General features: G+C 54.2%; 1 protein-coding gene across 3 annotated transcripts; it reads left to right on the forward strand.

Annotated features, from left to right (window-relative positions):
- The first annotated feature begins 3,002 nt into the window (after positions 1-3,002).
- RAB15 (RAB15, member RAS oncogene family) lies at positions 3,003-25,132 on the forward strand. 3 transcript variants are annotated; one of them, XM_044231291.1, is made up of 7 exons: positions 3,003-3,027; positions 18,909-18,969; positions 19,657-19,717; positions 20,150-20,227; positions 20,892-20,981; positions 22,152-22,217; positions 22,423-25,132. In XM_044231291.1, the coding sequence occupies exons 2-7, from the start codon at positions 18,923-18,925 to the stop codon at positions 22,579-22,581; spliced, it is 501 nt and encodes a 166-aa protein (XP_044087226.1). In that variant the 5' UTR covers positions 3,003-3,027; positions 18,909-18,922; the 3' UTR covers positions 22,582-25,132. The 3 variants fall into 3 exon arrangements, with proteins under 3 accessions (XP_044087226.1, XP_044087224.1, XP_044087225.1); XM_044231289.1 differs by lacking the exon at positions 3,003-3,027 and adding an exon at positions 3,571-3,731; XM_044231290.1 differs by lacking the exon at positions 3,003-3,027 and adding an exon at positions 4,047-4,268.
- The last annotated feature ends 605 nt before the right edge of the window (positions 25,133-25,737 follow it).

The raw sequence follows: 25,737 nt of genomic DNA on the forward strand, positions 1-25,737 counted from the left end.
TCATTCCTAAAAACTCTGTGCACAGGAAATATCTGATGAGGCTCCTGGATTTGTTCTTTATCATGGTTTGAATTGTGTGTCTTCCCACTGCCCCCCCCCATCATACGTTGAAGTCCTAACATTTAAAGACTCAGAATGTGACTATTTTTATCTATTTTATTTATTTTAAAGAGGTAATTAAGGTAAAATGAGGTCTTAAGTTTGGGCCCTAATCCAATGTGACTGATGTCTTTGCAAGAAGAGGGGAATAGGACACAGAAAGGCATAGAACATGAACAGGAAGATGGCCACATGGAAGGACAAAGGCCTAAGAAACACCTTGACCTTGGACTTCTAGCCTTGAGAATGGTAAGAAAATAAACTTCGTTTAAGCCACCCAGTATGTGGTACTTTGTGACGGAAGCCCAAGCTAATACAGTCCTGAAGGTGGTGGCCAGGACACCAAGGACAACCTGAAGTGGTACTGTGGGTCCTTTTGTGTTAACTTGACTTACCATCAGGATTGTTTCCTTTGGTCCCCAACCCCAAAATTCATGTGTCTCTGAGAACTTGCCTTCTCCCTTCTTCCCTTGTCATTTCAGACTCTCTCCCCACCCCCTTTCTCTACTTATTAGAGATAGAAAGAAAGATGGATAGGGGCACATGGCTGGCTCAGTAGGTAGAGCATACAACTCTTGATCTCAGGGTGGTTAAGTTCAAGCCCCATGTTGGGTATAGAGATTCCCTAAAAATAAAATCTTTTAAAAAAAGAAAGGAAAGAGGATATGAATGGAGAATAATGCTGAGATGATGGGAAAGGGGGTTCTGTCCTGTTTCTCCTACTCCTGAGATAAGGTGGCAGGCAATCTTCTACAAGGTGAGCACATTACTTATGTCAGCCAAAGTTGGAAAGACAGGTGTGAATCTGGAAGACGCATAGGGTTATGCTAATGAGGAGCCCCCTGGTCCAGCTGTGTTGGTCTCAGCAGTGGGTTGCCCATCAGCACATCTCTCCTGCTATTCAGCTCTGGTGATGACAGATCTCACCATGGTGCCCCTGCTGGGTGCTTAAACAGGGAGCATGCTCAGTGTGGCTGGGCTGGGGGTGGCAGGAAGCAGGGGCAGGCACTTGTCTCCCTGGTAAAAGAATGAGCATAACATAACTGAGAAACTGATTTTTGGAGGCTTCTTGTGGGAGAGACATCCAGCAACCATTCTTAGATGTCTCCCAGCTCTACTGAAACCTGTCCCAGTCCAAGCTGACCTCAACTGGGGAGGATGCCAGAATGTCCCCTGAGTGCTGATGTAAGCAGGTGGAGATAAGATGGCGGAGAGAGAATTCTAGCAACACTCTCAATGTAAGGAGTTAGAATTAGGTATTTTTCTTATAAAGTCCCTGGTTACAGCAAACTGTGTTGTCTTCACCAGTTTATATAGTTCTTTTGCTAACACTGTCCCCAAATCATAGCTCTTCCATCTCATAGTGTATGAAACACGCAAGTCTTTCTGAAAGCAGCTGAGCCGGGACATGAATGGACAACCTAGCAGCTTGGACTTCTGGATGATTCCTTTTTTCTTTTCTGTTTTTAGAACAATGTAAGCTACTGAATAAAGCATAATAAGATATCCTTAATTTTTTTAAATGAGTATGAGTATTTATTTCCCCAGGTTCATTCAGGAAACCTCACTTCCTTTCCTGTCTTGCCTAGGGAAAGCCATTTCCTTCAAAGTGAAATTTCTTCCCAGACTAAGAACTTACCTCAGGTTGCATCTTCTTTCCTATTTCTTGGGCAGAAGAAAACAGAGAACCACTAATGGTCCCACTAAGCAGGCCTGTGGAGAATATTTATTACTATGATGCCAATCAATGGGAAAGCAGCTGCAGTGCCCAAAGGGGGTGAGACTGAGTTGAACCTGCACTCCACACTAGGTGTGGTAGTGTGGATGAGAATCACAGCAGGATGGCCCAAGACCCTGGAAAACATCCGTCTGTGGGACACACTTACCACCCATGTATGCATGGGGAAAACATTACAGGTGGTTTCCATCCCTCAGTGCTTACTAAGTACTGTCAAGTGCCATGCTAAGTCCTCTCCACACATTATTTCATCTTTTCAACAATCCTGTGAGGATATCCCTATTTTACAGATGAGGAAACTGAGGCATGGAAGCGTACAATAACATAATCTAGGTTTCACAGCCAGTAAGTAAAGGAGCTGTGGCTGGAACCCAGTGTGCCTGACTCCAGAGACCCCAGCATGCACCTGAAACCCAGTGTAAATCCAGTAAAGGAAAATACACCTGGGAATCTTCATAATCTTAATGGAATTCACAGGATCCATTCTCTTAACTTTTCATGTCATCAAAGTAGCTATCAGGTTCAGGAGTTTTTCCTCTTTATTATAAGTTTAGACACTGCCTGAAGTACAACTCCAAGTCAAGAAGATGGACTTACTGCTTTCCTTAACCTACTACTGAAAAATATATTCTCTATCCAATACTCAGATGCACACTTTTCATCACTTTTTAAAGATCTAATGAGCTGGGCTTGTTCACCACTAATACTGTGTCTTAGGAATACACAATTTTTTAGACTCCAGAAAACATCCGTCTGCCTCAATCTGGTGCTAACACATTCGGTGGTAGTAAGGTCTTGAAAGAGGCCCATGCGTTCTTTGGTGTCATTGGTGTACACCAGCAGAAATGCTTCGTGGTCTGAAATGTTTTGGCTCCCCGAGCACCTATTCTAACCAGCTTAGACCCCAAATGGATACTTCTGCCCGCGTGAAGAATTGTGCATTCAGAAATGTTTTTCTGATCATTTATCTTCTCATCGTCCTGGAGGAGGTCAGCAGAAATTGTAAACCCGTTTAAATAAAAACTGGGATGAGGTGTTGGAGGAGGGCGGACACAGTCACACAGGGTTCCGGGCAAGCCAGATGGCGGAGAGAGAATTCTAGCAACACTCTCCAGTGTTCCCGGAGACAGCCACTTCAAGAATAGCTGGGTGTTTGAATGCAGACCCCGACCAAGGCCTTTCGACCTGGGGTGAGCCCAAGTGAGGACCAACTCTGCGAGGCCCGACCCGGCCCCCGCAGGGGCGGGGTGCCGGGGCGGGGTTAGCAGGGCCAGGATCGGGGTGGGATCTGGGGAGAAGTGATGAGACCCGAAAGCCGAGTTTGGTAGAGGTGGGCCGGGTGGGAGCTCACCTCAACTCCCGCATTCAGAACGTCCGCACCATTTTCCCCGGGGTCGCGAGTCTGGCACACGGGGGTTGCGAGGGGGCCGGCTTCCAGTCCCGGCGGCGCACCCTCCGCCGCGCCCCTGCCCGCCCCCAGCTGTGGGGTCGCCGAGCTCCCGCGCGCGCTCCCCGCCCCCTCTCCCGGGACGCGGGCGGCGGCGGCGGTGGCGGCGCAGGGGAAGGGGCGGGCGGGGGCCGCCGTCGCTCTCTCCTCCCACCCGCGCTCCCGCCGCGCCGCGCTCCCCGGCCCCAAGCGAGCGGGCCGGCCCGGCTTCCTCCTCGCAGCCCGCGGCGTCCCCCCGGCGGGCGCGCGCCGCGATGGCAGCGGCCGAGCGGGGCTGAGCCCGCCGCCAGCCCGCAGCCCCCCGGCCCGCGCCGGCCCGAGCCATGGCGAAGCAGTACGACGTGCTGTTCCGGCTGCTGCTGATCGGGGACTCCGGGGTGGGCAAGACCTGCCTGCTGTGCCGCTTCACCGACAACGAGTTCCACTCCTCGCACATCTCCACCATCGGTAAGGGGCGGTGGCCGGAGGGACCCCACCCTCCCCACCGCCACAAGCTGGCCCGGGCGGCCCCCGGCCCCTGCCCCAGCCCCAGCCCGGGAGAACTGGCCGCCTCTCCGGCTGGAGGCGTTGGCGCGGGAGGCCAGGACCAGGGAAGAAATCCCGGGGAGGGGCCACCGCCTGGGGACTTGAGGCGCGGGTCCTGGAGGTGGGGGCGTCCCTGCCGTGGCCCGTGATTAGGGATAGGTTCTCCCGGCCTCGCACTGGGGAGCCTACCCATTGGAGCCCAGACAACCCGGGCGAGCGTAGGCCTGGGTACCCCGAGCTGGGGCAGCGAGAATCCTAGCCACTGAAATGACTTCCCCCACATCCCCAGGTGGAGAGGGGGAGGGGAAGGAAAGCCTGTGCTCCGGAAGAGGGGTTCGGGGTGGGGAGCCGCATCACTGAGTCACTGGGTACCCTCAGTTCAGGGGTGACCCAGTGTGGAGCGAGGAGGGGGAAGGGACGGGCCGAAGGGATTGAGTTTCCAGGAGCACAGTTGTTAAGGTAAGCCACAAGGTGGGACACCTGGAGGAGAGCGTTGATTGGGTGAGCGTGTTTGCCTGCGACAGGGGCACTTATTAGCTAGCTCCAGAAAAACAGTTGCCAAAAGATTTGTTTTGAAGGAGGCTGAGGAGGATGAGGAATGTTAGGACTACTCTCCACACCTGGGGTCAGATGGCTGATAGGACCCACCTTCCAGGACATTGGTTTGATCTGGCAGAGCTGAAGCCTGTGCTTAGAGGGACAAGATCTCCTGGCTTCCCAGGCAGAATTGTGATGGCATCTCTTGTTCTGGGAATGGGCGAGTGGCCCCCCTCTGAGGGGGGGTTCTCCCCCTTGGGCCCCGAGGGGCTCCGACCTCTGGGAAGTCTGAGCTGAGAGAATTCCACCACATCTAACAGCTTCCCCTGCTGTTGCCCCGGAGGAGCCTCAGCATGGCCCAGGTCCCCCTTTCAATGGGCGGGAGCCCCTGCACTCAGCTCCCACTCCAGGCTTCCACCCTCCCTCCCAACACACCTTCTTTGCCAAGAGAAAAGAGAGAGCAGGTAGAGCCAGCCAGGAAGGACAGAGACCCATGGTTAAGAGGCAGGCTGTGTTGTCACATAGACCTGGAGACCTCACTTTGGGACCGTGTGACCTTGAATAACGCTTAAGCTTTTGAGCTGGCATATCTCATCTGTAGAATGGGAATAATAACAGTACTTAACCTGCTGAGGTGCTGTATGGATTAAATAAGATTATGTTTGTAAAAGCACTTAACACAGAGTTGGACACATTTGGAGCTTCATAAATGTTAGTTAGTTGTTACTGTTGTCATTGTTCTTGAGCTCCCGCGGTCTCCTTCTCTCTTTGCTTCACTATCTTCAAGGGACTTAGGGGGAAGGAACAGATACATCCATCTTTCTCAGGGGAGCTGTGAGGCAGGCCACTAGAAGTTCTGGAGCTCAGGCTGGGCCACTGCCCGGACGAGAGATACCTATCTGGGAGGGATGGGCCCGGTCCTAGAAGCCAAGAGAGGATGGCATGCCTCTAGGGGAAGGCTCGGGGAAGAGGAGGCACTGGAAGGGCCTGGGAGTGAGCAAGGGAGGGGCTGAGGAAGCAGATGGGATATGGGGACACATTGCCGGCCTGGGAACAAAGGGCAGCATGTTAGCGTTGAAGGAAACTTTCTGAAGCTATTTTATGTGTGGGCTTGGCGCCAGGAGCTGCTAAGCTATCCCAGGGGGCTGTGGGCTGCTGGTGGTCCCTGGACCTTGCCTGATGAGCAGTAGTTGGCACCCTGGTATTCTGGCCACATTTCAACTCCAAGGATTGACCTAGGTTTCTCCCCTGGAGCTCTTTATTCATCCCCCTCCTTTCAGAAGCTCTTGGGCTCCTGTTCCGTGTTGTTAGGGGAGCTAGCCTCTCCTAGGAAAGTGTCCCCCTTTCCCACAGACAAATGAGGAAACTGATGTTTCTGAAATCCCAAGATGGCCCTTCTGAGGCTTGCTTTTTCCTTAGGTCCCTTGTCCCCCAATTGCTAATCACCAGCCCTTCTCCTTATGTCTCTTCCACCTTCTCTCTTTTGGGACACCTCCTTCCTGCTAGAGGGGCAAACGTGCAGTTTCCCCTCACAGGTCACAGGGTCATCCTCAGAGTCCCCCTGGGGCCGAGCACTCTAGAGGAGGTGAATCAGTGAACTGAGTGCAGGTCTCTCTATAGCACACTCCCCATCCCAGCCCCTCAGGGCCCTTGGTGTATTGACCTAAAACCTGAGCAGGTGCTTCCTCTGCTTCTGATGGGTGGGGTCTACCTTCTCCCAGGACGCCGAGGACTGTTTAGGAGTTTGGGTTCCATGAGACAGAAAAGAAACCTGTCTTTCTTCCCACTCGCCTTTTCAAGTCTGCCCACTGGGCTTCTTGACTGCGTGGGTTCTGTTTGAAGCTACCTAAGGCGCTTGTGATTCTACCTCATCTTGGGCATGTCTTTCAGCAGTAACTACAGCCTAGGGTCAGAGTTGGATGGTCAAGAAAAGCTTTCCCCGCAGGGATCCAGAAAGTTTCCCATGGAGTTGGAAAGGGCAGCCAGGAGGCAAATCAAGGAGCCAAGAAAATGGGTACTACCGAGTCAGCGTCATTAATTTATCCATTCAGGAAAAATGCAACGGGCCCTGTAGCCAGGGCTGAGACCTGGAAATTCCAAGAAGAGGAATACCCGTCGTCACCTCTCTCAAGCTGCTCCATGCCTAAGACGCATTCTTTTGCCATGCTGGACATTGATCGAGGCACCTTTCCCAGAGACTTTGGCGAAATGGGGAAAACGAGGCATTTCACCAGCTACTGCCAAGTCGGAGTTCAGATTCTTGGATTATGTTGACATGACCTCAGCTGGCACTTTTGTGATTTACTGTTGATGCCATTTACCCGAAGAGCCTGTGATGTTCCAGAGAAGGGCCTGCCAGGGAGCAGTGAGGACACCTCCCAGGCCAGCTGAGGCACTGACTGCCTCTCTTCTCTTTAGGCCGCAGGTAGGCAGGTGGCGTGGGCTAGATCTGTGCCACAAGCCAGCCTTCCCCACACGGCTGTGCCGACCCGGAGAGTCGTGTGCAGGTGGGCAGCCCATGCCTTAATGGCCTCTGCTGGCTCCTCACCTGTTAAACTAATTAATTAAGGATTCACTACAAAGCACTGTGCCAGACATTTCAGAGGCCTATTTGGTCCACCTTTTCCTGCACACAGGCAAAAAGAGCTGAGGCCACAACGAGATCTGGAAGTACTTGGTGAAGCACCCCTCACAGGTCGGGGATCAATTAGGAGCGTTGTTACTGTTGGGACGCTCTTGCGGGCCTTACCAGCAGCTAAATAAGGATGCCAGGGTGCGGGAGGCAGCCAGCGACGGGGCAGGGGACGTGCTGTGACAGAGTGCTAGAGGAGGCCGGACGAGAGGAGGCCCCGCTGACTAGAAGTGGCAGGGAAGGCTCGAGAAGGAAGGGAGGCTGAGGGGAGGCCTTGCGGTGTGGGCTGCTTTTCAGTTCCTGGAGGGGAAGGAGCAGATGGGATAGCAGGAGCAGAGACGACAGAGGTGGGAATCCAGTGGGCGTTCATGGGATGCTGGGCAGTCTGGCTAGAACAGAAGGGAGTTTTTAGGGGAAGAGTGAGAACATTCCTCTGTTTATCTGTCTGTCTCCCAAAGTCTACTTTAAGGGCATGAGGGTGAAACCAAACCTTCTTCCTCTTTGTTTTCATCATCCTGGTGTAGGGCCAGGCTCGAGCTTCAGACATGTTATTGAATTAATGGATGAATAAGGGCAGGGGTCACTGAGGGCCTGGCTCAGAGGGTGGGCCTTGGGCCTCTGCAGTGGAACAGAAGAAGGTTCCTGGGTTGGGTGATGACTTGGTGACAGTGGCACTTGGGTACTGGCAGGGAGCAGGAGTTAAGACCCACAGCGGGGAGACCAGTCAAGGGCCGTGGCGGCAGCTGGGTTCCTCTCTCTGCCATACACCTCTCCTGTAGCCGCCACACCAGACTCCACACGGGTCCCATTCTCCTTTCCCTCCAGAAGTGGAGAACCATTTGAACCAGTTAGGCTGGCAGCTTCTGAAAGGGCCTCGTGTGAGCGGGGCTGCCTGCCCCAGCAGGGAGACTGTGTCCCAGCCTAGGTGACATCTACATGCAGGGGACCTTTGGTTCCCTTTCTGCACAGTGGCTAGGAGTGTCACGTGAGCCACTCATGAAGCTGACAGGACTGCCGTCCTTGCTCTTCCCAGAGTACACGTGTCACATGGTCTCCAGACCTTCTTATTCGAAAGGCCACCTGGGCTCCAAGGACGCTGCCCAGTGATTTTCCTGTTTGACCGGTTGAACAGCCACTGTGGCTTCAGGGCTGCTTCCTGGCCTGGCTTTGCTGGGCAGGATCCCCTTCTCTGAAAGTTCTGTGTGAGCTGGCTTGGGCTTGCCTGGGGCTGGGGCTGGGGCCCCATGACTGAAGGGGAGGGAGCGGGAGTTGGGGGAGGACCTGAGGGCATGGATCAGAGCAGGAATTGAGGGACACCTGCTTGGGCGCTGGGTGCCCTCTGCAGCTTGGGGATCTGTGCCCGCTGTGGGCGGAGGGGTGCCTCACTACAGGAAGGCCGGGAAGGGGAGAAGCCGAGGGGGGAAATGGACAGACGGCTGACCTGCATGAGATTCCCCATAGCCTTACCCGGCTCTGCCACCCTCAGGTGCTGATTTAACAGCTCTTTCCTTAGTCTCCACATCTGTAAATTGAAGAGAGTAACAGACTCTTTCTTAAAGGTCTGTTGTGAGGATTATAGAGGCTAATAGGTGCAAAGCACTTGGCAGAGCCCTCGATGGAATGGTAGCTGCTGTGATTCTGTGATTATTACCATTCTTATTCTGATTGTTATTCCTAGCGCATAAGAACGTCATAAAGATTGATATGCTGTCAGTAACGCCCTTTGAGGCCAATGCTCGCGCATTCAGTGACTGGGGCCCTATTCACTGATCCCCCACCACACTAGGTGCCTTTGAGGAGCTGGGGGTCCAGCAATGAACAAACAGGACAAATCAGGGCACCAGCTCCCTCTCTGGGGGGTCACAGGAGTAGGCTCTGGGTTTCGTGTCCAATTCTGTGCCGGCCTCTGTCCCTGCCCCTTCCCCCGCCCCTCCCCCACCCCTCCCCCACCCTTGCTCCAGCAGTGCGAGGCTGGGGGCTCTGTCGGGTCACCCTGCCTCAGGCCTCATTCTGCATACCCCATTCTCCAAGGATGTGATCCCTGAGAACCGCTCTGAAACCCTCAGAGGCTTTCATTTCAGCTGCTCTGCACACCTGTGCCACCTTCCCTGCTCCGCAGAACCACCCCCAGCTTGGAAGGCCCAGATTCCTGCCCCTGCCTCCCTCCTCCTGCTCTCCTCCTGTTCTCCTCCCTTCCTCCCCCGCTCCCCAGACATTTCAGTGATGAGCTTTATAGCAGGAAAGTCGATATTTGGCCATTACCCTTCTACCCTGATTGCCAGTTCTTCTCAGAATGCTTTCTTTTGTAATCTAATACTAGTGCCCGTTTCCCTGAAAAACTGCCAATTTTCGGCACACGCGTGTGACCTCTCCTTGGTTTTCCTGCCTGGGCAGTGTGCTTTGTCGGGGGCCACGGGGCTCCCTGGACATTTAACTCCTCCCACTGAGGATGAGAGGATTCAGCATCAGCGTGGTTTTATAACAGGGGAAACTAAGGCTCCAAGAACACCGATGACTCACGTCTTGCGTGCAGGTGGCCCAAACTTGAACCCCCTCCTCTGCAATTTCCCCAGACTGGCTTAGGGCGTGCTCTTGCTTATCCCGGAAGACCTCTCCACAGGCTGCCAAGCACAGCTTCTCTCCAGTGCACCGAGGGCTCTGGGATGGAGGGACATTGGTGCCTTGGCTGTCGGCCAAATCTGCCTCCTTGACGTGACCCGCTGGAGAACTGTCAGGGGCTAGGATTGAGAAGTCTGGCTGGGGAAGCTTGGAGGGTGAAATCTAAGTGTTGCCTGCATGTTACCATTTTGAGAACATATTTACAGAGAACTCCTTGACCGGGGCCCCATGATCTGTAGAGAAGGCTGATATGACAGTTGGCCCCAAAATGTGGGTCATCCCCCACCATGGCTCTCAAAATCTTTTCTCACTGATCTTTTCTCCTGGGATGTTCTGACTTCATTCATTCAATCATTTATTCTCTCGTCACCCACACGTTCATTTTTTCTTTCCTTTATTCAATTTTGTTGAATAATTTTGTGTATTATTATATCTGCCTTCCGCCAGGCAGTTCGAATGTGAAAGGAATAAGATGGTGTTTGGCCCTCCAGGAGCTCAGAGTGCAGACAACATCTGGGAAGTCAGGCATCCAAACAGACAAGCAGAGCAGTATGCAAAAGCCATGTGGGAATGCTTGGGAATCACAGAAAGGGGCTAAACTCCTCCGAGGTTGGTAGGCAAAGGCTTTACAGGAAAAGTGATACTGGGGCAGCTCCTGGAAAACTAAGTGGGGTTCCTCAGGGGGCAGAGGGTGGGGGAGTTGCTGCGGAGGAGACTACCTCATGATCTCGGGCTTCTACTATTCAGGCTGGCTGGGCCAGCTGGTAGTGGCCAGGCCATGGTCGTACCAGCTCATGTTTAGCTAGATCCTTGCTAGGAGTTAGCTTTGTTGGCTCTGTCTAAGGCAGACACATCGGGAGGCCCTGCCCCGTACCAGATGCTTGCTCCTGAGGCTCCCAGCCCCAGTCTTTTTCCCTGGGAAACTTCTGCTGCCTGTCAACATGGCCCTGCATAGGAAGAGGCTCAGGAGGAGGGGACAGTCTTGGCTGCCTCAGTCGTGCCTGCTGACCACTCAGTAGCAGGCTCTGGGAGGCAAGGCCCAGGTCAGGGGTCTGCCAGAGGGGACCAGAACACGGCTAGCTGAGGGCACACAGCCCGTGTCACAGAGGCCCTATGTAGGTTTGTGCATATGGCAGGGGAAGGGCAAGGGGAAGGGAACTAGAGTGCACTGAGTACCTACTCAGCGTACCTACTGTGTGCACGCAAACAGTTGCGCTTTGCACATCCAAGCCATTCAGCCTAGAGATCCCATCATAAAGTGGGGGGCAAGGAGTCCCCAAGTTGGCCTTGCTAGTGTTTGAGAAGTTTCTTGGTACATTCTTCCAGTTAGATCCTCCAGTCAAATTTATATATATGAAGCTGGGTCCCCCTGAGAGCCCAGAGAAGGGAAGGGCCTTGCTGTGCTTCCAGCCATACCCCCCGACCCCACCCCCTTCCCCAGCCTTTATAACAAAGGAAAGAGTAATGCGGACCCTTCTTCCTTTTCTCTTCCATGGAACTTCAATTTTGACTGAAGATGTGTTCCTGCCTGAGGAATATTTGCTGTTTCTTCTGCCTGGGGCGCTGGTCCCTCAGATCTTTATGCTGGTACCTTCTTGTCACTCAGGTCTCTGATCAAATGTCACCTACCTTAAAATGTCATTGCTGACCAGCCTGTCTAAAGCAGATTTCACATGGATCTCCTTACTGTCTACTCCATTATTCTGCTTTGGCCCCTTAACATCACTCTGCTTATTACCTGTCCTCCCCGTTAGAATGGAAGCTCTCTGAAGACGGGATTATTTCTGCATTTTTCACTGCTGGGCCTTCTAGTACCCAGCTCAGTTCCTGGCCCATCGTAGGCTCTCAGTAACAGTGTATTTGAATGAAAGCATAAATGAATGAATGAATGCACACGTGCATTTTCCTCAAGGGCTTCTGCTCCTCCCAAGGGCAGCTGCAGCTCGTACTGCCGTCTTGGGGCCAGAGACAACAAGAAACTCACTATCCCACCCGTGTGCTTGGGACTAAGCAGAGAGGGAGAACTGTGCAAGGGGCAAGCGTTTCCAGTAGCGTCCAGTTCTTCTGCTCAGGTACATGTCTGAGGGGAAGCTCGGACATAGCAGGGAGCCAGAAAGTGTGAGAGGGGTCCTCTTCGGTGGCTGTAGAGACCAGGGGGCTGGGGCTTAGACTAAGGTCAGTATTGCAGGTCGCTCGGAGTCTCTGGGGGTGTCAGACGGTTCCCATCAGCTCAGCCCAGCTGCTGGAGTGACTTCCAGGACCACCCCATTGCCGGGGGCTCTGGAATGGGGATCCTCTAGGGCTCAGGCACCAGGGACAAGTGTTCTTTCCCAGCCTCATGGGACTCCATTTTCAACTGGGAAATCCTTCTCCTTGCTAACAGCACCTGGGTTTCTGGGCCAAGGCTTTCCAAAGATTGGCCTCCAAGATTTTATGTGCAGGTAATAACTTCCAGAGTCGTCTTGGTCCCCACATGATCACACCAAGGGAGTGTGTGTGTGTATGCGCATTTGCTGCGTCTTAAAAAATAAAGGAGGGACAGAGTATCACTCTGAAACCTGCAGTCTTTCTGGTACTTGGCATCTGAATCAGAGCCGCTGACTCTGTCCTGGAGGTGAAAACACGGCCTTGGAGCTCGAGGATCAGGATTCTGTCTGCCGAACACCAGGGCCCCCTCTTTTATTTCTGCTTCCCACCCTTCCCAGAGCGAGCAGGAGCAAATGCTGACTAATGCATTCGTCGAGAGAACCCACTGCCTCTTCTCCCCAGAGCAAGGCCAGCGTGAGGGACAGTCGGTCTGCAGGTGGGTAAGAGGAGGAAGTCAGGTGGCAGCACAGAGCCCAGCAGGCAGTCCCTAGCCAGAGGGAAGAGGAAAGTAGCAAGTAGCAGGTTTGGGGCAAAGACACTCTCTCCACTCCCCTCATCTACCTGGTAGGAGGGGCTTCTGTGTGCCGGGAGCCTTTGTCTTGAATCTTCTCTTGAGATTTGTCTCTTAGCTCGCCTTCTATATTGTTCTCGTGCCCCTCCTTCCCTTCATTTGTCCCTCATTTGGAGGAAGATGGTGTCGTTGGTCTTGTGGTGTTACGGGTTTGGAAATGGGGATCACTCTGATACCTAGTTGGGGGCGGCACAGTCAGCCAGCCACCTCCACACAGGGTCTGCCTTTCCCCAAAGCTTGTTTTGGGGTTGCTCAGGGTGACCTCTTTAGAGGTGACCTCCTGCCACAGCCCCCGTGAGCCCCACCTGTCCAGCACATGCTGCTTTCCCGCCAGGGAGGGGCTCGGGGCCTTCCTGGGCCCTGGGCTTGGTAACTGGAGCCAGCATGGCTCCAGGGATTGGGTGTCTGCCTTGGGTTTCAGCTGTATTAGGTTGTTCCTGTTGGGGCATCTCATTGCTAATGAAAAGGCTCAGGTCACACTGCCAGTCCTTTGGGCTGTGGTTGATCACAGTGATAACATCTGGCACCCAGAAGAAGCTTATTTCCACTTGAAATATGTGGCACTTGGCAGGCAGGCCACCTGGCACCTGACGTTAACCCATTAGGTACTGGCCTGCCAATAGACACAGCTGAACTTTGCCAGAATGTAGATTATAGGCAGACTGGTGGGCAAAGGGTGTGGGGAAGGGAGACATCTAGCCTCCATGGTGGATGGCATTTTCTCTTTTTGTTGGAGCACTGTGGCTTTGTGCTGGCCCCTTGTCTCACCTGCCTACTCTCCTTCCTTTCCCCAGCAGGAGCCCCTCCTCCCCAGAGCTCTGTCTGTTCCCTGCACTGTGACCCTGGGCTGCCTGATCTCCTCGTTCCCTGGGGAGCTGAGAGCTTCTGCAGCTAACATTCCATAACACTGTGTGTCAGGCCCTGTGTCATTGGCTTTACACCTTCTCTCACAACTGGGATTGTCGTTCCCATTTTACAGGTGAAGAGACAGCAAAGAGAGGGTAAGAAAAAACACATGGCCAATGCCTAGGAAAGGCGGGAACGGACTCAAATCCCGACCACACAATGATGTTCTTACTGCCCGCACCACTCTTCCTCCACCTGTGCTTCCCGGGGCTCTCTTGGAGGCCCACAGTCATTCTTTCCCCTGCATGTGCCCCGTTCCCTTCTTCCTGCAGTCTTCTCAGCCGCCTGCTGTGGGGTGGAGGGCGCAGTGAGCATGCTGCTGTCTCACCACCCCCGGCGAGCCGTCTCCGCCACCCTGTCCTGTGTCCTGCTCCAGCCCCCAGGACCCAAAGGCCAGCCCTGTCCCCCCTCCTGCTCTCTGACAGCAGCCCTGTCACCATGCTCCCCGCTCCCCTCGTGGCCTTGAGGTCTCCAAGGGTTGCAGCTGGAGACATGGACACGAAGAGCCGGAGGGCAGCACTGTCCACAGCCCGAGGCAGGAGGCATTTCACTGAGGGACTTTTCTTGCCGATGTTTGTGAGGCATTCACTTGGCAGGACACTCGTCCCACGGGTGCCCATCCTCCTCACGGACTCTGGGCCACTGATGGAATTGCGGCTCTATTTCTGGCACTCTGTGGGGTCGGAGGCAGAGACTTTCAAAACAAAAAATATTGTCAAATACAAAATATACTCTCTAGCCCTTAGGTCCTTTACATCCACTTGGGGCTAGAAGACAAAAACTAGGAGGCAGCAACAAGCAGGGAATTAGGGGGAGTTTCCCTCCCAGCCCCACAGTTGAAACATCTGTGGTGGAGGCGGACATGGTGGAGGGCATTAGGCAGCAGGGGACAGACTCAGACTGTGGGTCTTCAGGCAGTCCCAAGGCACCTTCAGGCTTCAGGTGTGCTCTGAGGACACCCATGAGCTGGGAGGTGGGATCTACGCCAGGATCCGGCGCTCCCAGCCCCAGCTCTGGCCAGTGTGTTCTGTCTTCAGGCATCTCTGCTTCTCCGCACATCTGCCCGTGTTCCTCTTATTACCAGCTGACCAATCCCTTCAGCACCGTCTGGAGGGAGCTGATTTGATCGGCTTAGCTAGATCCCCTTGCCCATGTTGGCCGGGTCACCTTGGGGTCCCCAGCAAGCCCACTGATGGACCAGTTTTCTTTGGTCAGATGTCCACCTCTGGTCCAGTTAGGAGCTGCTTCCCCACAAAGAACACACGGTACCCAACCCTGCTTCCCTGAGCAGAAACTCTGGGCCGGGCAGCTCCAGCCAGAAGAGGACACCAGGTGTGGCAGACACCATGACTGGCCCATCTGAGGAGAAAAGTGGTGAGCTTCTCACTGTGCTTTCAGTTCTTGGTAGGCAGAGGGCCCTCTCTTCTGGACTTTCTCCCCCAGGAATCCCCACATCTTCAGGAACGTCTGTTGGAGTGGTGTGGAGGCAGTGAGCCTGTTTCTTCGCACCACAATGTCCCCTGCGCCTGGGGACAGTGGTATGGCTCTGTGCAAGGCTGAGGGCAATCCTGACCTCAGGGAGCAAGGGGTCCCCGGAAACTAGCTAATGGGGGGCTTGCTCCCCGAGTACCCAGGACCTCACTTCTAGATGCCTTATCAGAGCAGAATTGTATGGGGTATGTCAGAGTGTGACAGACAGCCGCTGGGCCAGGGGGCAGTACCCTGGGTGGCTGTCAGGAGCCCAGTCCTCCAGGTCGGGTTCAGCCACTGGGTGAGGGAGCAGGAGGCAGTTAGCCGGCCTCTCCGTGCCTCCGGCAGTTGTCACCACTCTTCCCTGCCTCACGGGGCTGGCACGAGAACTGAGGGCTCTGGATCCCTTAGCTAAGGGGTGTTCTACAAACATCATTATAAGGATCGTAGATTGGATGTGGTTCAGCCTCGGGATGGGCTAGACAGTGGTTCTCAGTCTTCAGCCTGGGTGGACCTGGAGAATGGCTTTTCTAGCATGCTCCTTGATGTTGATGCCGCCAGTCCCTGGGGGAGCCGGAATGAGAACATGCAGGGATGGAGGTGGGAGGAGAGTATCTCTCCCCACCATAGAGTTTGGAGACCAGCAGGAAGGGGCCAGAATGTTAGGACGAGCACCCAAAGGGGGCTGATGATGAGCTGAGAGCTGAGGAAATGAGGTAAGCCTCAGGAATGGCTTCATCAGGCAGCATTTGACTCACCCCTAGAGATTGGAGAAGGAGTTCTGTTGAGTGAGTGGCACTGAGGAGGGGGCACACAGGGGCTGAAGCCTTCAGCGAGGGGTCAGTGGCTATGGGGAAGGATATTGGGGACACCGCTCCTATAAATAGGGTACCAGCTGTTACAAGGGCCCCACTGAGGTGGGAAAGCAGAACTCTGTGGGTGACCAACCAGGCCAGTGTTTTGACTGTCCTGCAGTGCTCAGCAGCAGAGAAAACTAACAGCCACACAGGGGGCTGGAGGGGCGACGGGTGGGCACAGGCATGACCGACTGTGGAGTAAGTCGGTGGACACAGTGGAAGGTCCAGGCTATGGGACCAGGGAGAATAGAAAGAAGAGTCCACTACAAGATCACTGGGCTCTTCGTCTTTTTTTTTTAATTAAAAAAATGTGGGGGCACAACCCGGTGGTTGGTTAAGCATCTGCCTTCAGCTCAGGTCATGACCTCAGGGTCCTGGGATTGAGCTGCATCAGGCTCCCTGCCCAGCAGAGAGCCTGCTTCTCCCTTTGTCTCTGTGGCTCCCCCTGCTTGTGCTGTCCTTCTCTCTCAGTCAAATAAATAAACAATATCTTTAAAAAAGAAAAAGAAAAAGAAAGAAAGAGAAGGTGGGTGGGAGAGGAAAATCCCTCAAAAGGCCTAAACTTACTGTTTTTTAGTGCATATGCATAGCCAAAATGGAAGCATTTTCTCCAAGCTCCACAGATGTTACTGGGTGGTCAGGAAGACCTAAGTTGTAAGAGGATGGGTGTGGGGGTCTGTGGGCCCCCCAAATCCCTCAGCCTCAGTCCCTGGCCACACAGCTAAGAAGTGAAGGAAGAGGGAGAAGGAATCTAAGCCCAGCGCTCACTCCCAGGCGCTGCCTCTTCTAAGACCTGCTTACATTGTCGCCCCGAGCCCCCTGGTGCTGGGAGCTCCCTCCTGGCTGCTCCTTGCTCCAGGACCTGCAGAGAAGCCCGCATAGTTAAGTCCTCTATGTCTAGTTACTGCACAGCTCTCATTCCCTCTGAGAAGCAATGCTGGGGGTTGCACAGGCTCTGCCAGCAAATGGGTCTGTGTTCAGATCTCTGCCACTTGCTGTGCTGACCTTGGGTTAGTTATCTCACCTCTCTGGGCCTTTGTCTCCTTTCCACTAATCTCTGTAAGGTCAGGGATCCTCTGTCCCTCTGCCACTCTGTCTGTACCTAGTACTGTGCAGGGCACCGAGTAAGTTCTCATAGACGTTCTCATAGAAGTAAGTTCTCATAGAATAAAGAAAGGTAGAACCTTCTGTTTCCCTCCCTGCTACCTTGTGACCACTCTGCACAAGGCCCTGTCCTTGACCAGGCTTGAGAGACTAGTATGAGGATGAGCTAGGTTGATTAGAAGATAAACCAAATTGCCGGTTCTCCTGGGAAGCCAGCACTGTCCCATGAAAAACAAGAATTTCCTGATTCTCTTCTATGCCAGCAATGGCGAGGAGCAAATTCTTGGCAACTGGCTGTCTGAGGAGGGGGTGAGTGTGCCGCTGCCCCCCCCCAAGGCCTGGCACCCTCACCCTCGCTTGCTCTGCACACCCGGAAGAATGGCTGCCAGACATTACCCATTTGGAAAAGTACAGCTCAAGAGCTATGAATCAGCTTGGGCAGGCGAGAAGTGATTCACGTCTGACCAACTTGGTCTAGTTTGGGTTGTCCATTCGGAATCTTTTTCTCCCCTCCAGTTAAATGATGATTGGTCTTGATGGAAAGAGGGAAAGGTCTGAATTGAATCCATCTGTATTTGTGGAAGCCTGGGGACAGGCCAGGGAGAAGGGGAGAAGTGTTCCCATTGGTAAAGAGCTAATGCTGAGTGGCATAGTGGTGGTGTTGGGGACTCTGGTACCTGTGGGTCTTTGGGGCTGTGCCAGGCAGCTAGTGACTACCGTACATCTGGAACTCTGCCATGACCGTGTTCTCCACCTGAAAACTGGTTAATGATGCCCATTCCTGACCTGTCTCTGGGGAGTACACGAAGACTTAAGCTTAATTAACTTACTCGATAGCGCTTTTGCATCACCGGGCACCGTGCCCAGGCACAGTTGGGGCTGGGAAGAGGCGTGGTGATAAAAATGTCTCCCCTCATCTCTGTCATCACTCAGATTCAAGCCTGTGTGCTGCGGGTGCTGCTGACTCCTCCTGCACGTTTCCCCAAATATGTTTCTGCCTTGGGCTGCTTTGCCAAATGCCTTATGTTTCCTGGGTCTTGTGGCAGCTGAGCTCCTCAAGTCCTTGGGCACGTGAGCCGGAGAAGCCTGTCTGTCCTCCCCTCCCTCCCCCAGGAGTGTAATGCGTCACTGCCTCGTCCTCCTGTCACTGGTCGTCATTTACAAGCACCCACGATGGACCGGGACTATACTAGGTTATAGTGGTAACTGTAGGCAACTGAGTGTCTCCCAGGTGCTGGGCCCTGTATCTCGCCTCGTCTTCTCACCCTCTGAAATGATTGGTGATGTACCCTTTTTACAGATGAGGAAATGGAGGCCCAGAAAAGCAAGGTGCCCAAAGTCACAGCAATGACCGAAGTGGCCAGAGTCAGGATTTGAGCTCAGGCCTGGCTTCAAAGCCCGTGCTCTTTCTAAATAAATGAGTACACAGCAGTGCCTCCTCCAGTAAATGGGGTATAGTCAACAGCAGAGCCACTGCTCCCTCTTGGTGGGCCTCTGCTAGGGACCCTCTTCGGGATCCATGTCCCTTCCCCTCATTCATGACAGCAGCACATCCCCTCCTGGTTATTAATAAGGCAGAGAAAGAAAAAAAAAAAACAAAAAACACCCAGGCTAACTAGATAGGTTGCTGTTCCTAGGGGTTGGAGTTCCATCGCAGATAAATAAACACCTGTAGTTCTCTCCAGCAGTGTAAAGAGGAAGACGTCACACTGAGGAGAAGGCGACACATTTGGCGGCTGAGTAAGGCAGTGATGGAGTGGATTCCCCGTACTCACTCTGCCCTCCTCCTGCACCCCCTCTACTCATCCTTGCCCTTTACTGCTGGCAATTCTCAGATCAAGGAAGAAGGGAAGCCCCATTCAAAGCCCCAGATACTTCCCTAGGGCCAATCTTTGGCTTAAGAAGGCCTTTACCTCATGCCATCTTTGTGCCATATTAAGTCATAGACAGTCCCTTCCAGTGTGAGTGCCCTGAGCCTTCACCGTTCGGTCTCAGCAGTACTCTTCCTAACTTCCTTGCTCTCTTCCTTTCCCCAGGCGTGGATTTTAAGATGAAGACCATAGAGGTAGATGGCATCAAAGTGCGAATACAGATTTGGTGAGTTGGGGAGGAGGAGAGACATGGGGCTGCCCCGCCCCTGCCAACTCCAGCCTCCTGTTTCCTTAGGAAACTTTCAGGGATTGACCACAAGTCACCAAAAGCCAGGAACTAGAAGGAATTGGCAAACCAAGTTGGTTTGTTTTAGGATGAGGCTTTGCCCCTGGGCCCAGCCGCAGTGCACAGGAGGGAGGGTTATACCCCACATTGGGATGGACCCTGGGGAGATACTCCCCAGGACGGCATGGTGCAGTTCCCACCAGGCGCCACGGGGGGCCGCTGTGGCCCGATGGCCTGAGGTTTCTGGAAGCGCAGCCTTTGCCAGCCTTTGCAGCTGCTTCCAGTTTGGGGAATGCTATGGGCCTTGCCTTCAGAGGCCCCACAGGGACGGGAGGTGGGGCAGTCCAACCTGTTTGAACACAATGGCCCAGTTCTAAAGAGAGGTGTCGAAGGCCCAGTTTCATTTGAGACTCCCGGCACTGATAGAGTTGATGAGGCCCCTGTAGCCCAGGCAGCCCCAGATAACCAGGCCTCGCTCCTGCAGGGTCAGGGATGTTCAGACCCCTTTGGGGAATCAAAACTCCTGATTTTTCACCCTGCAGCTCCCCAGTTTTTCCTGCAAGGGCCCAGGGTCTCCCTCTAGCCCCATGCTCCCTGCTCTCCTGATGGCCTGGCTTTCCGTTGCAGGGACACGGCGGGGCAGGAGAGATACCAGACCATCACGAAGCAGTACTATCGGCGGGCCCAGGTGAGCCGCCATTCTCAGGGTTTGGAGGTGGGACGCTGCCATCCACACTCCCAACTCTAAGCGCTGGAGATCTGTATGCCACCGACTCCCAGAACAGGGCCTTCAGACAAACACGTTCATCTGTTATTCTCTGAGCACACACCACAGGCAAGCCCCCCACCTCATCCCCACCCGCCACCCTTCACCCTGCGCCAAAGACCCCAGTCGGAAGAGAGTTCTGTGATAGGCTTAGGGCACAATAGCTTTGGGGGGATGAGAGAGAAGGAGAAGTTTCTGGGTGCTGAGGGAGCCTCATTCTGCTAAGCAGGGAGAAGGGAGAATGGGACCTAGCCTTTAAGGTACCACACCTGCTTCTGGACCCTCGACTGTGCACTATCTCTGTGTGCATCTACCCCCCCCCACCCCATCTCTCTCTCCTTCTCTCTCTCTCAGGGAATATTTTTAGTCTACGACATTAGCAGCGAGCGCTCTTACCAGCACATCATGAAGTGGGTCAGTGATGTGGATGAGGTAGGAGATGCTGCCTCCCCATTGGGGGTGGGGGAGGGTGCCTCAGAGGGAAAGATAAAGTGAGGGCCAGCTGAGAAGGGCTGAAGCTCTCAGCGTTGGTGAGCAAACACTCCCCGGAGACCTTGCCTTTCCCGGCCCTGGATGGAGACCTCTGGGTGAGTAAGACATGGGGAAGAAGCCCAAGCTGCCACACCGCCCATGATCTGTGCCCAGCCAGGCCGCCATGGCTGCTTCTTCCTTGGAGATGAGTTAGGTCAGAGCCTACCCTGTGACTGTCTTCCTTCCTGAACTCTCAAGAGCAGGAGGAATCGTGAGACTGGGATTCTAGTCCTGGTTCTGGAGCCTTGGGCAAGCGATGTGAACTTTCTGAGTCCCCAGTTTTTCAATTGGAGACTGGACTTCAGTGCAATGCCCTTGCCAGTTCAGATCCCAACTGTCTAACCCCAGGAAGTACCAGTTGTAGCTGGAGTGTCTCCCCCCTTAAGCTGTCCCTGTGACAGCCCTCTAGCCCCTGGGGTCAGCCTCACACCTGCATCCCGTAGGCCTGCTCTGTCCCTAGGGCTCTGGAGCTTGGGGCTGGTGTGGAGGCCAGGAGATAGTGTGATGGGAAGCTGGGGAGGAAAGGCAGTACTCACTGGCAGTTCTGTCTGTCCTCTGTCCCCAGTATGCACCAGAAGGTGTTCAGAAGATCCTTATAGGGAATAAGGCTGATGAAGAGCAGAAGCGGCAGGTGGGAAGGGAGCAGGGGCAGCAGGTAAGTGCAGCAAGCTGGCCAAGCCCATCCCTTGGGTCTTCTGCTGCCTGGGCCATCCCTGAGAGCTGGGACCCAGGATTCTGTCCTTGTCCTCAGGCACCCTGCACCTCCCACAGTTCCCTGAAGCTCTGGGCAAGTTGCCATCCTTGAGAGTTTGCTTTCTGTCTGTTGGGACAGTGATTTGGGACCTATCCTGGAACAAAGAGTTCTCAGGCAGCCCCTTGCCTGGCTCTAGGGGCCCCATAGCAAGATTACCCTCTGCTAAAGAGGTCATCCCAGTGGTCATGGTGAGGAAGGGCTCCAAGTCACTGACTTCCCAGCAGCATCCAGGCACGGCAACTGTCTACAAGGATCCCATCCCTGTCTTTATACTGGAAAGGGGTAGGGAGGAAAATAAGGGAATGAAGGCCCCACGGTTGGAGAAGCTATGGGACTGTGGGGACAGGAAGGTGGTGCCTAGGGACATCACCCTCCCAGAGGACTGAAGGATGGGTGCCATGGAGACGAGAGCCGTCCACCCACTCTGAGAGCCTCTAGAGCTTTTTTCTCCCTCTTTCCGTCCATAGCGCTTGAAATAAAATAGATTTTTGGCATACAAAAATAATACAGGGTCATTGAAAAATCTGAAAGTAGACGCAAACCCTACCAGAATAAACCCTCCTAGAATAGTATTTATCGAGCACTGTATGGATGGCTGGTGCTAAGTGAGTGCTTTGAGATGCAGGACCTGTTTTAGTCATTCCCTGACCTTGGTTGAGAGATGCCCTCATCCCCCTTTAACAGATGGCAGGTCCGTAACTTGTCCAAGGTCGTATAGCTGCTGAGTGGGGCATTGGCGTTTACGTCTGGGTCTGTTTGACCCCAAAGCCGCATTTTTTCATTAATTCCACACCCTGCACAAGACTGGGGGGACCTTTGCCTCCTGATGTGTGACGTGTGCATGCCACAGGCAGGGGTGTGTCTGCTGGGAGTGCGGGCGGGGCTTTGTGGAGCATCTTCTCCATTCTTGGCTGGCCCTTTTCTGCAAAGGGGCTTCTGAGACATGACCTGCTGTGAGAAGTTGTCGCAGTTGAGCATGGACTGCGAGAGCCATGGCAGAAGGACAGGCCGCTGCTGTGGGCACCTCCCTTCCCTTACTGACTCCCTTTCAGGAATGTTCTTTTCTTGCAGCTGGCCAAGGAGTATGGCATGGACTTCTATGAAACAAGTGCCTGCACCAACCTCAACATTAAAGAGGTGAGTGCCCTGAACCCCGCTGCCCTGCCTTTGTGGCCCATTGTTGCAGAGGGGACCAGGGAAGAAGGGAGGCGGTGGCCCGGGGTGGGAGAGTGAGCCCCGTTCACATGATGAGGCCTCGTCCTGGGGCAGGTACAGGGCTGCAGGGGGAAGAGGCGGTGGCAGCATCCGCGCACCCACTCACCCGCCACCGGTGGTTTCGCAGTCTTTCACGCGGCTGACGGAGCTGGTGCTGCAGGCCCACAGGAAGGAGCTGGATGGTCTCAGGACGCGTGCCAGCCATGAGTTGGCGTTGGCTGAGCTGGAGGAGGACGAGGGCAAACCTGAGGGCCCAGCGAACTCTTCGAAAACCTGCTGGTGCTGAGGGTCCTGTGTGGAGCACCCAGCGACCCCTCCCTCCCCACAGGAGGCCTGTGGCAGACAGGGAGTCCGGGCTTTGCCCTGCTTCTCCTCTCACTCGGGTGACCCTGTGGAATACCAGTAGCTGCTACTCCCCTGCCTGGCCCCGAGAGCAGCCCCGCTGTCATCTCGGAGCAGCCTCTGCCCCCTGCCCTCCAGCCTGGAGGGCCTCCCTTCTGCCGGGCTCCCCACCACAGGCCTGCCATGAGCCCCGGTGTGCTCCGGGTGCTGTCTTGCCGCCCCAGGCTCCCCAGACAGTGGCCCCGTCTGCAGTGAGGCCACTCTAAGGCTCCTTCTTTCTCAGTGCATCTTGTCTCCTCTCTGCTTTTCCTCTCTTCCTCCTACTTCTCTTTCTTGTCCCCTTCCCCCTTCCAGTGTGTTCTGTATCAAAGCCCCTTGAACCTCTTTCCCTCTCTGTCCTGCTCTGTGGCTGCCAGTGCAGCTTTTTTCTTTCCTTTCTTCCTAAGCCTGTCCAAGGGAATGGACTCAGGCTCATGGGGATGTTCCATACTCTTCTTCTGGAAGAACACCCCACCCTGCTTTGTGAAGGGGCCAAAGCCTATGGGGTGCTTCTTCCCATCTTCCCCTCCCCGCTGTCCCTTCCTGTGGCATGGCCTGCCCCATCCATGATCTGGGAAAGTGGAACATCAAAGTAGGAAGGAAACACCAAACTGGTGGTCCTCAAAACTGGGGCTGTCCCACCTTTTCCTGCCTGGCCTACCCCACCTCCCAGCTTTGGCCTTGCTTGGCTGCCTGCCCACCTGCCTTTTGGGGAAAGTGAGCTCAGAAGCAGGTGCTTCAGAGAAGAAAAAAAATTGTTGAGGGGAGGCAGGGACAAAAGGTCACCCCCATTCTCTACCTCCCATGCAGTGTGCACAGTTTCTCCCCACCTGGGCTCCTAAATGTAAAGATATGTACCAAGGCCTCAGGGCACTGCGGGGTGAGGAAAGCCTGCAAGGGGGGAGGGGGATGGGAATGATGTTGACAAGCCAACCACACACCCAGGAAGGGAAATGTTTGGAAATGAAGGACTAGCCCCTGTATATCAGGTGAAAGGCAGGGAAAGGAGGCCAGAGACAGCATTTCGCAAACCAGAGGGGAATACGGGAGCAACTTCCCTTTCTGTGTAGGAAGGGCATTTCCCCACAACCCCCAGGCAAGGTGACATAACCACTGAACCCAGCCTTCAGCGCTCAAGGCTTTCCTGAGAAAGTCTGTGGGAGAAGGGCAGGGGCTTCCTGGGGAGGGAGAAAGAAGGCCCTGGGTAGAAATGCTTGGTGCTGTTCTCTTCAGCCTTCCAGAAAAAGTGCTTATCTTGCCCCTTTAGCTTCTTGAAGAGGAGCCAACCGCACTGTGGCCGCCGGAAGAGGGAGGGAAGCCGACTCCCTCCAGAGCTCTTTGTTCAGGAAGAAGTTTCTTTAGCCCGATGTGGCCCAAAGGTGGCTTGAGGGAGGCGCTTTAAAGAAGGGACAAGTCAGTGATGGGGCCTAGTGGGGTTCCTCCCCACCTGCCCGGCATTGGAGGCTCATTCTTAAGCTATGTGTTAGCTGCATCTTATGGCTCCGGCTGGAGCTAAAACAAAAACTCAAGCCCTGAACGTTCACCAATGGAGCTTCAAAGTCCAGGGCACACACATGTGCAGGATTAAGAGCCCCACTTCCTTATTAACCCCCCCCCAAAAAAAAGGTGGGGAAAAAATCACCAAACCTTTCCTCTGACTCTTAACAGAGTGGGAGAGGGTAGCTCAGGATGTAGGACCAGGGACAGGCTAACAGTGGAAGGAAAAGGAGGGCGGGAATAGTTATAAATTGTTAGCTGATGAGAAACTTAGCAGACTCTTTAGGATGAAGTTATGACTATGGCTGGGATGCTTCCTTGAGGCCTGACTCCTTGGGTGTCAAGACACAGCATCATGCCAGGGCTGGGGCGATGGTAATGCCAGACCTCGGGAAGCCAGGGGCTTCAGAAAGCAGACGTGCTGGGTGCTGGCTCCAACCTGTGACCCGTGTTGCAGTATTCCCTGAAGATCAGGCAGAGCACCACTGCCTTTCTCTCCCAGCCCCCTCGGGACAGAGGGACTCATTTTTATTGTACCTAGGGGTTCTGGAAGGGAAAACACAGGGTGGAGATTTATGCACTAATGAGCCCCACCCATCAGGGCCACAGCTGGGGAGAGGTATGGGAGGGTTGGAGCTCTAGGGTCAGCTATGCTCACTAGGTATTGGGAGTTGGCATCTCACCCCTACACTTCTCCAGTCCGGAGGGTGGCCTGGGGTCTGGCCTTAGGCCCAGACTGTTGAGCAGGCGCTCCTGCCTGTTTACTCCTCACCACCTCTGCACCTGCTGTCTCGAGACTCAGCCCAGCCCCAGGCATTTCCACCTGCTCCCAAGCCCCCACCATCTCCCTGTGATGGGTGAACTTCGTGTACTGTGTCTTGGGTCCAATATATGAATTGTGAGCAGGGTTCATCTATTTTAAACACAGATGTTTACAAAATAAAGAATATTTCAAACCACAGGTGTGTCTGCCTGTATGAGTCCCTAGGAGGAGTTCTGTCTTGGCCCTTGGCAGTTAAGGGGGAGAGGGAGAGGGAGAGGCAGTGCCGGGAGACGGTTCCAGAACCTTTATAAAGCAACAGCAGGAGAATGACAGTGGAAGCAGCAAGCTGTCCTCTTCCTTACTGTACCTTTCCCAACGTCACCTGCAGGGGAGCCCCAGCAGAGCCCCCCAGTGCTCTGCAGTGGGCCTACAGGAGCAGAAAGATGGTGTCACTGGTAGGATGCCGAATATCTATGTCTGAAGTATTGAGAACCAAGAAGGTTCTCGACCGTCTGAGACGGAACAGGAACAGGTCTCCCTGGAGGCATGAGGAGGGATTAAATCTTTCAGAAGTTTGTCCTAGCCCTGTGACCAGGTACTCCAGGGGAGCAAGGCAGACTGTAATCTTGGGGGTCTGGGGGTTGCCAAATACTATACTTGGGGGTGTGGAGGGAAGAGGCAGAAAACTGGAGTCAGGATAGAATGAGGAAGGAAGGAGACAAACAAGCCGACAATGGTGGCCTAAGATCTTAACCCGTGCTTTACAGGTTATGGAAAACTTGCAGTACTCCACCTCTTCCA

Source organism: Neovison vison, chromosome 13, assembly GCF_020171115.1.
Source record: "Neovison vison isolate M4711 chromosome 13, ASM_NN_V1, whole genome shotgun sequence".
Classification (NCBI taxonomy): domain Eukaryota; kingdom Metazoa; phylum Chordata; class Mammalia; order Carnivora; family Mustelidae; genus Neogale; species Neogale vison.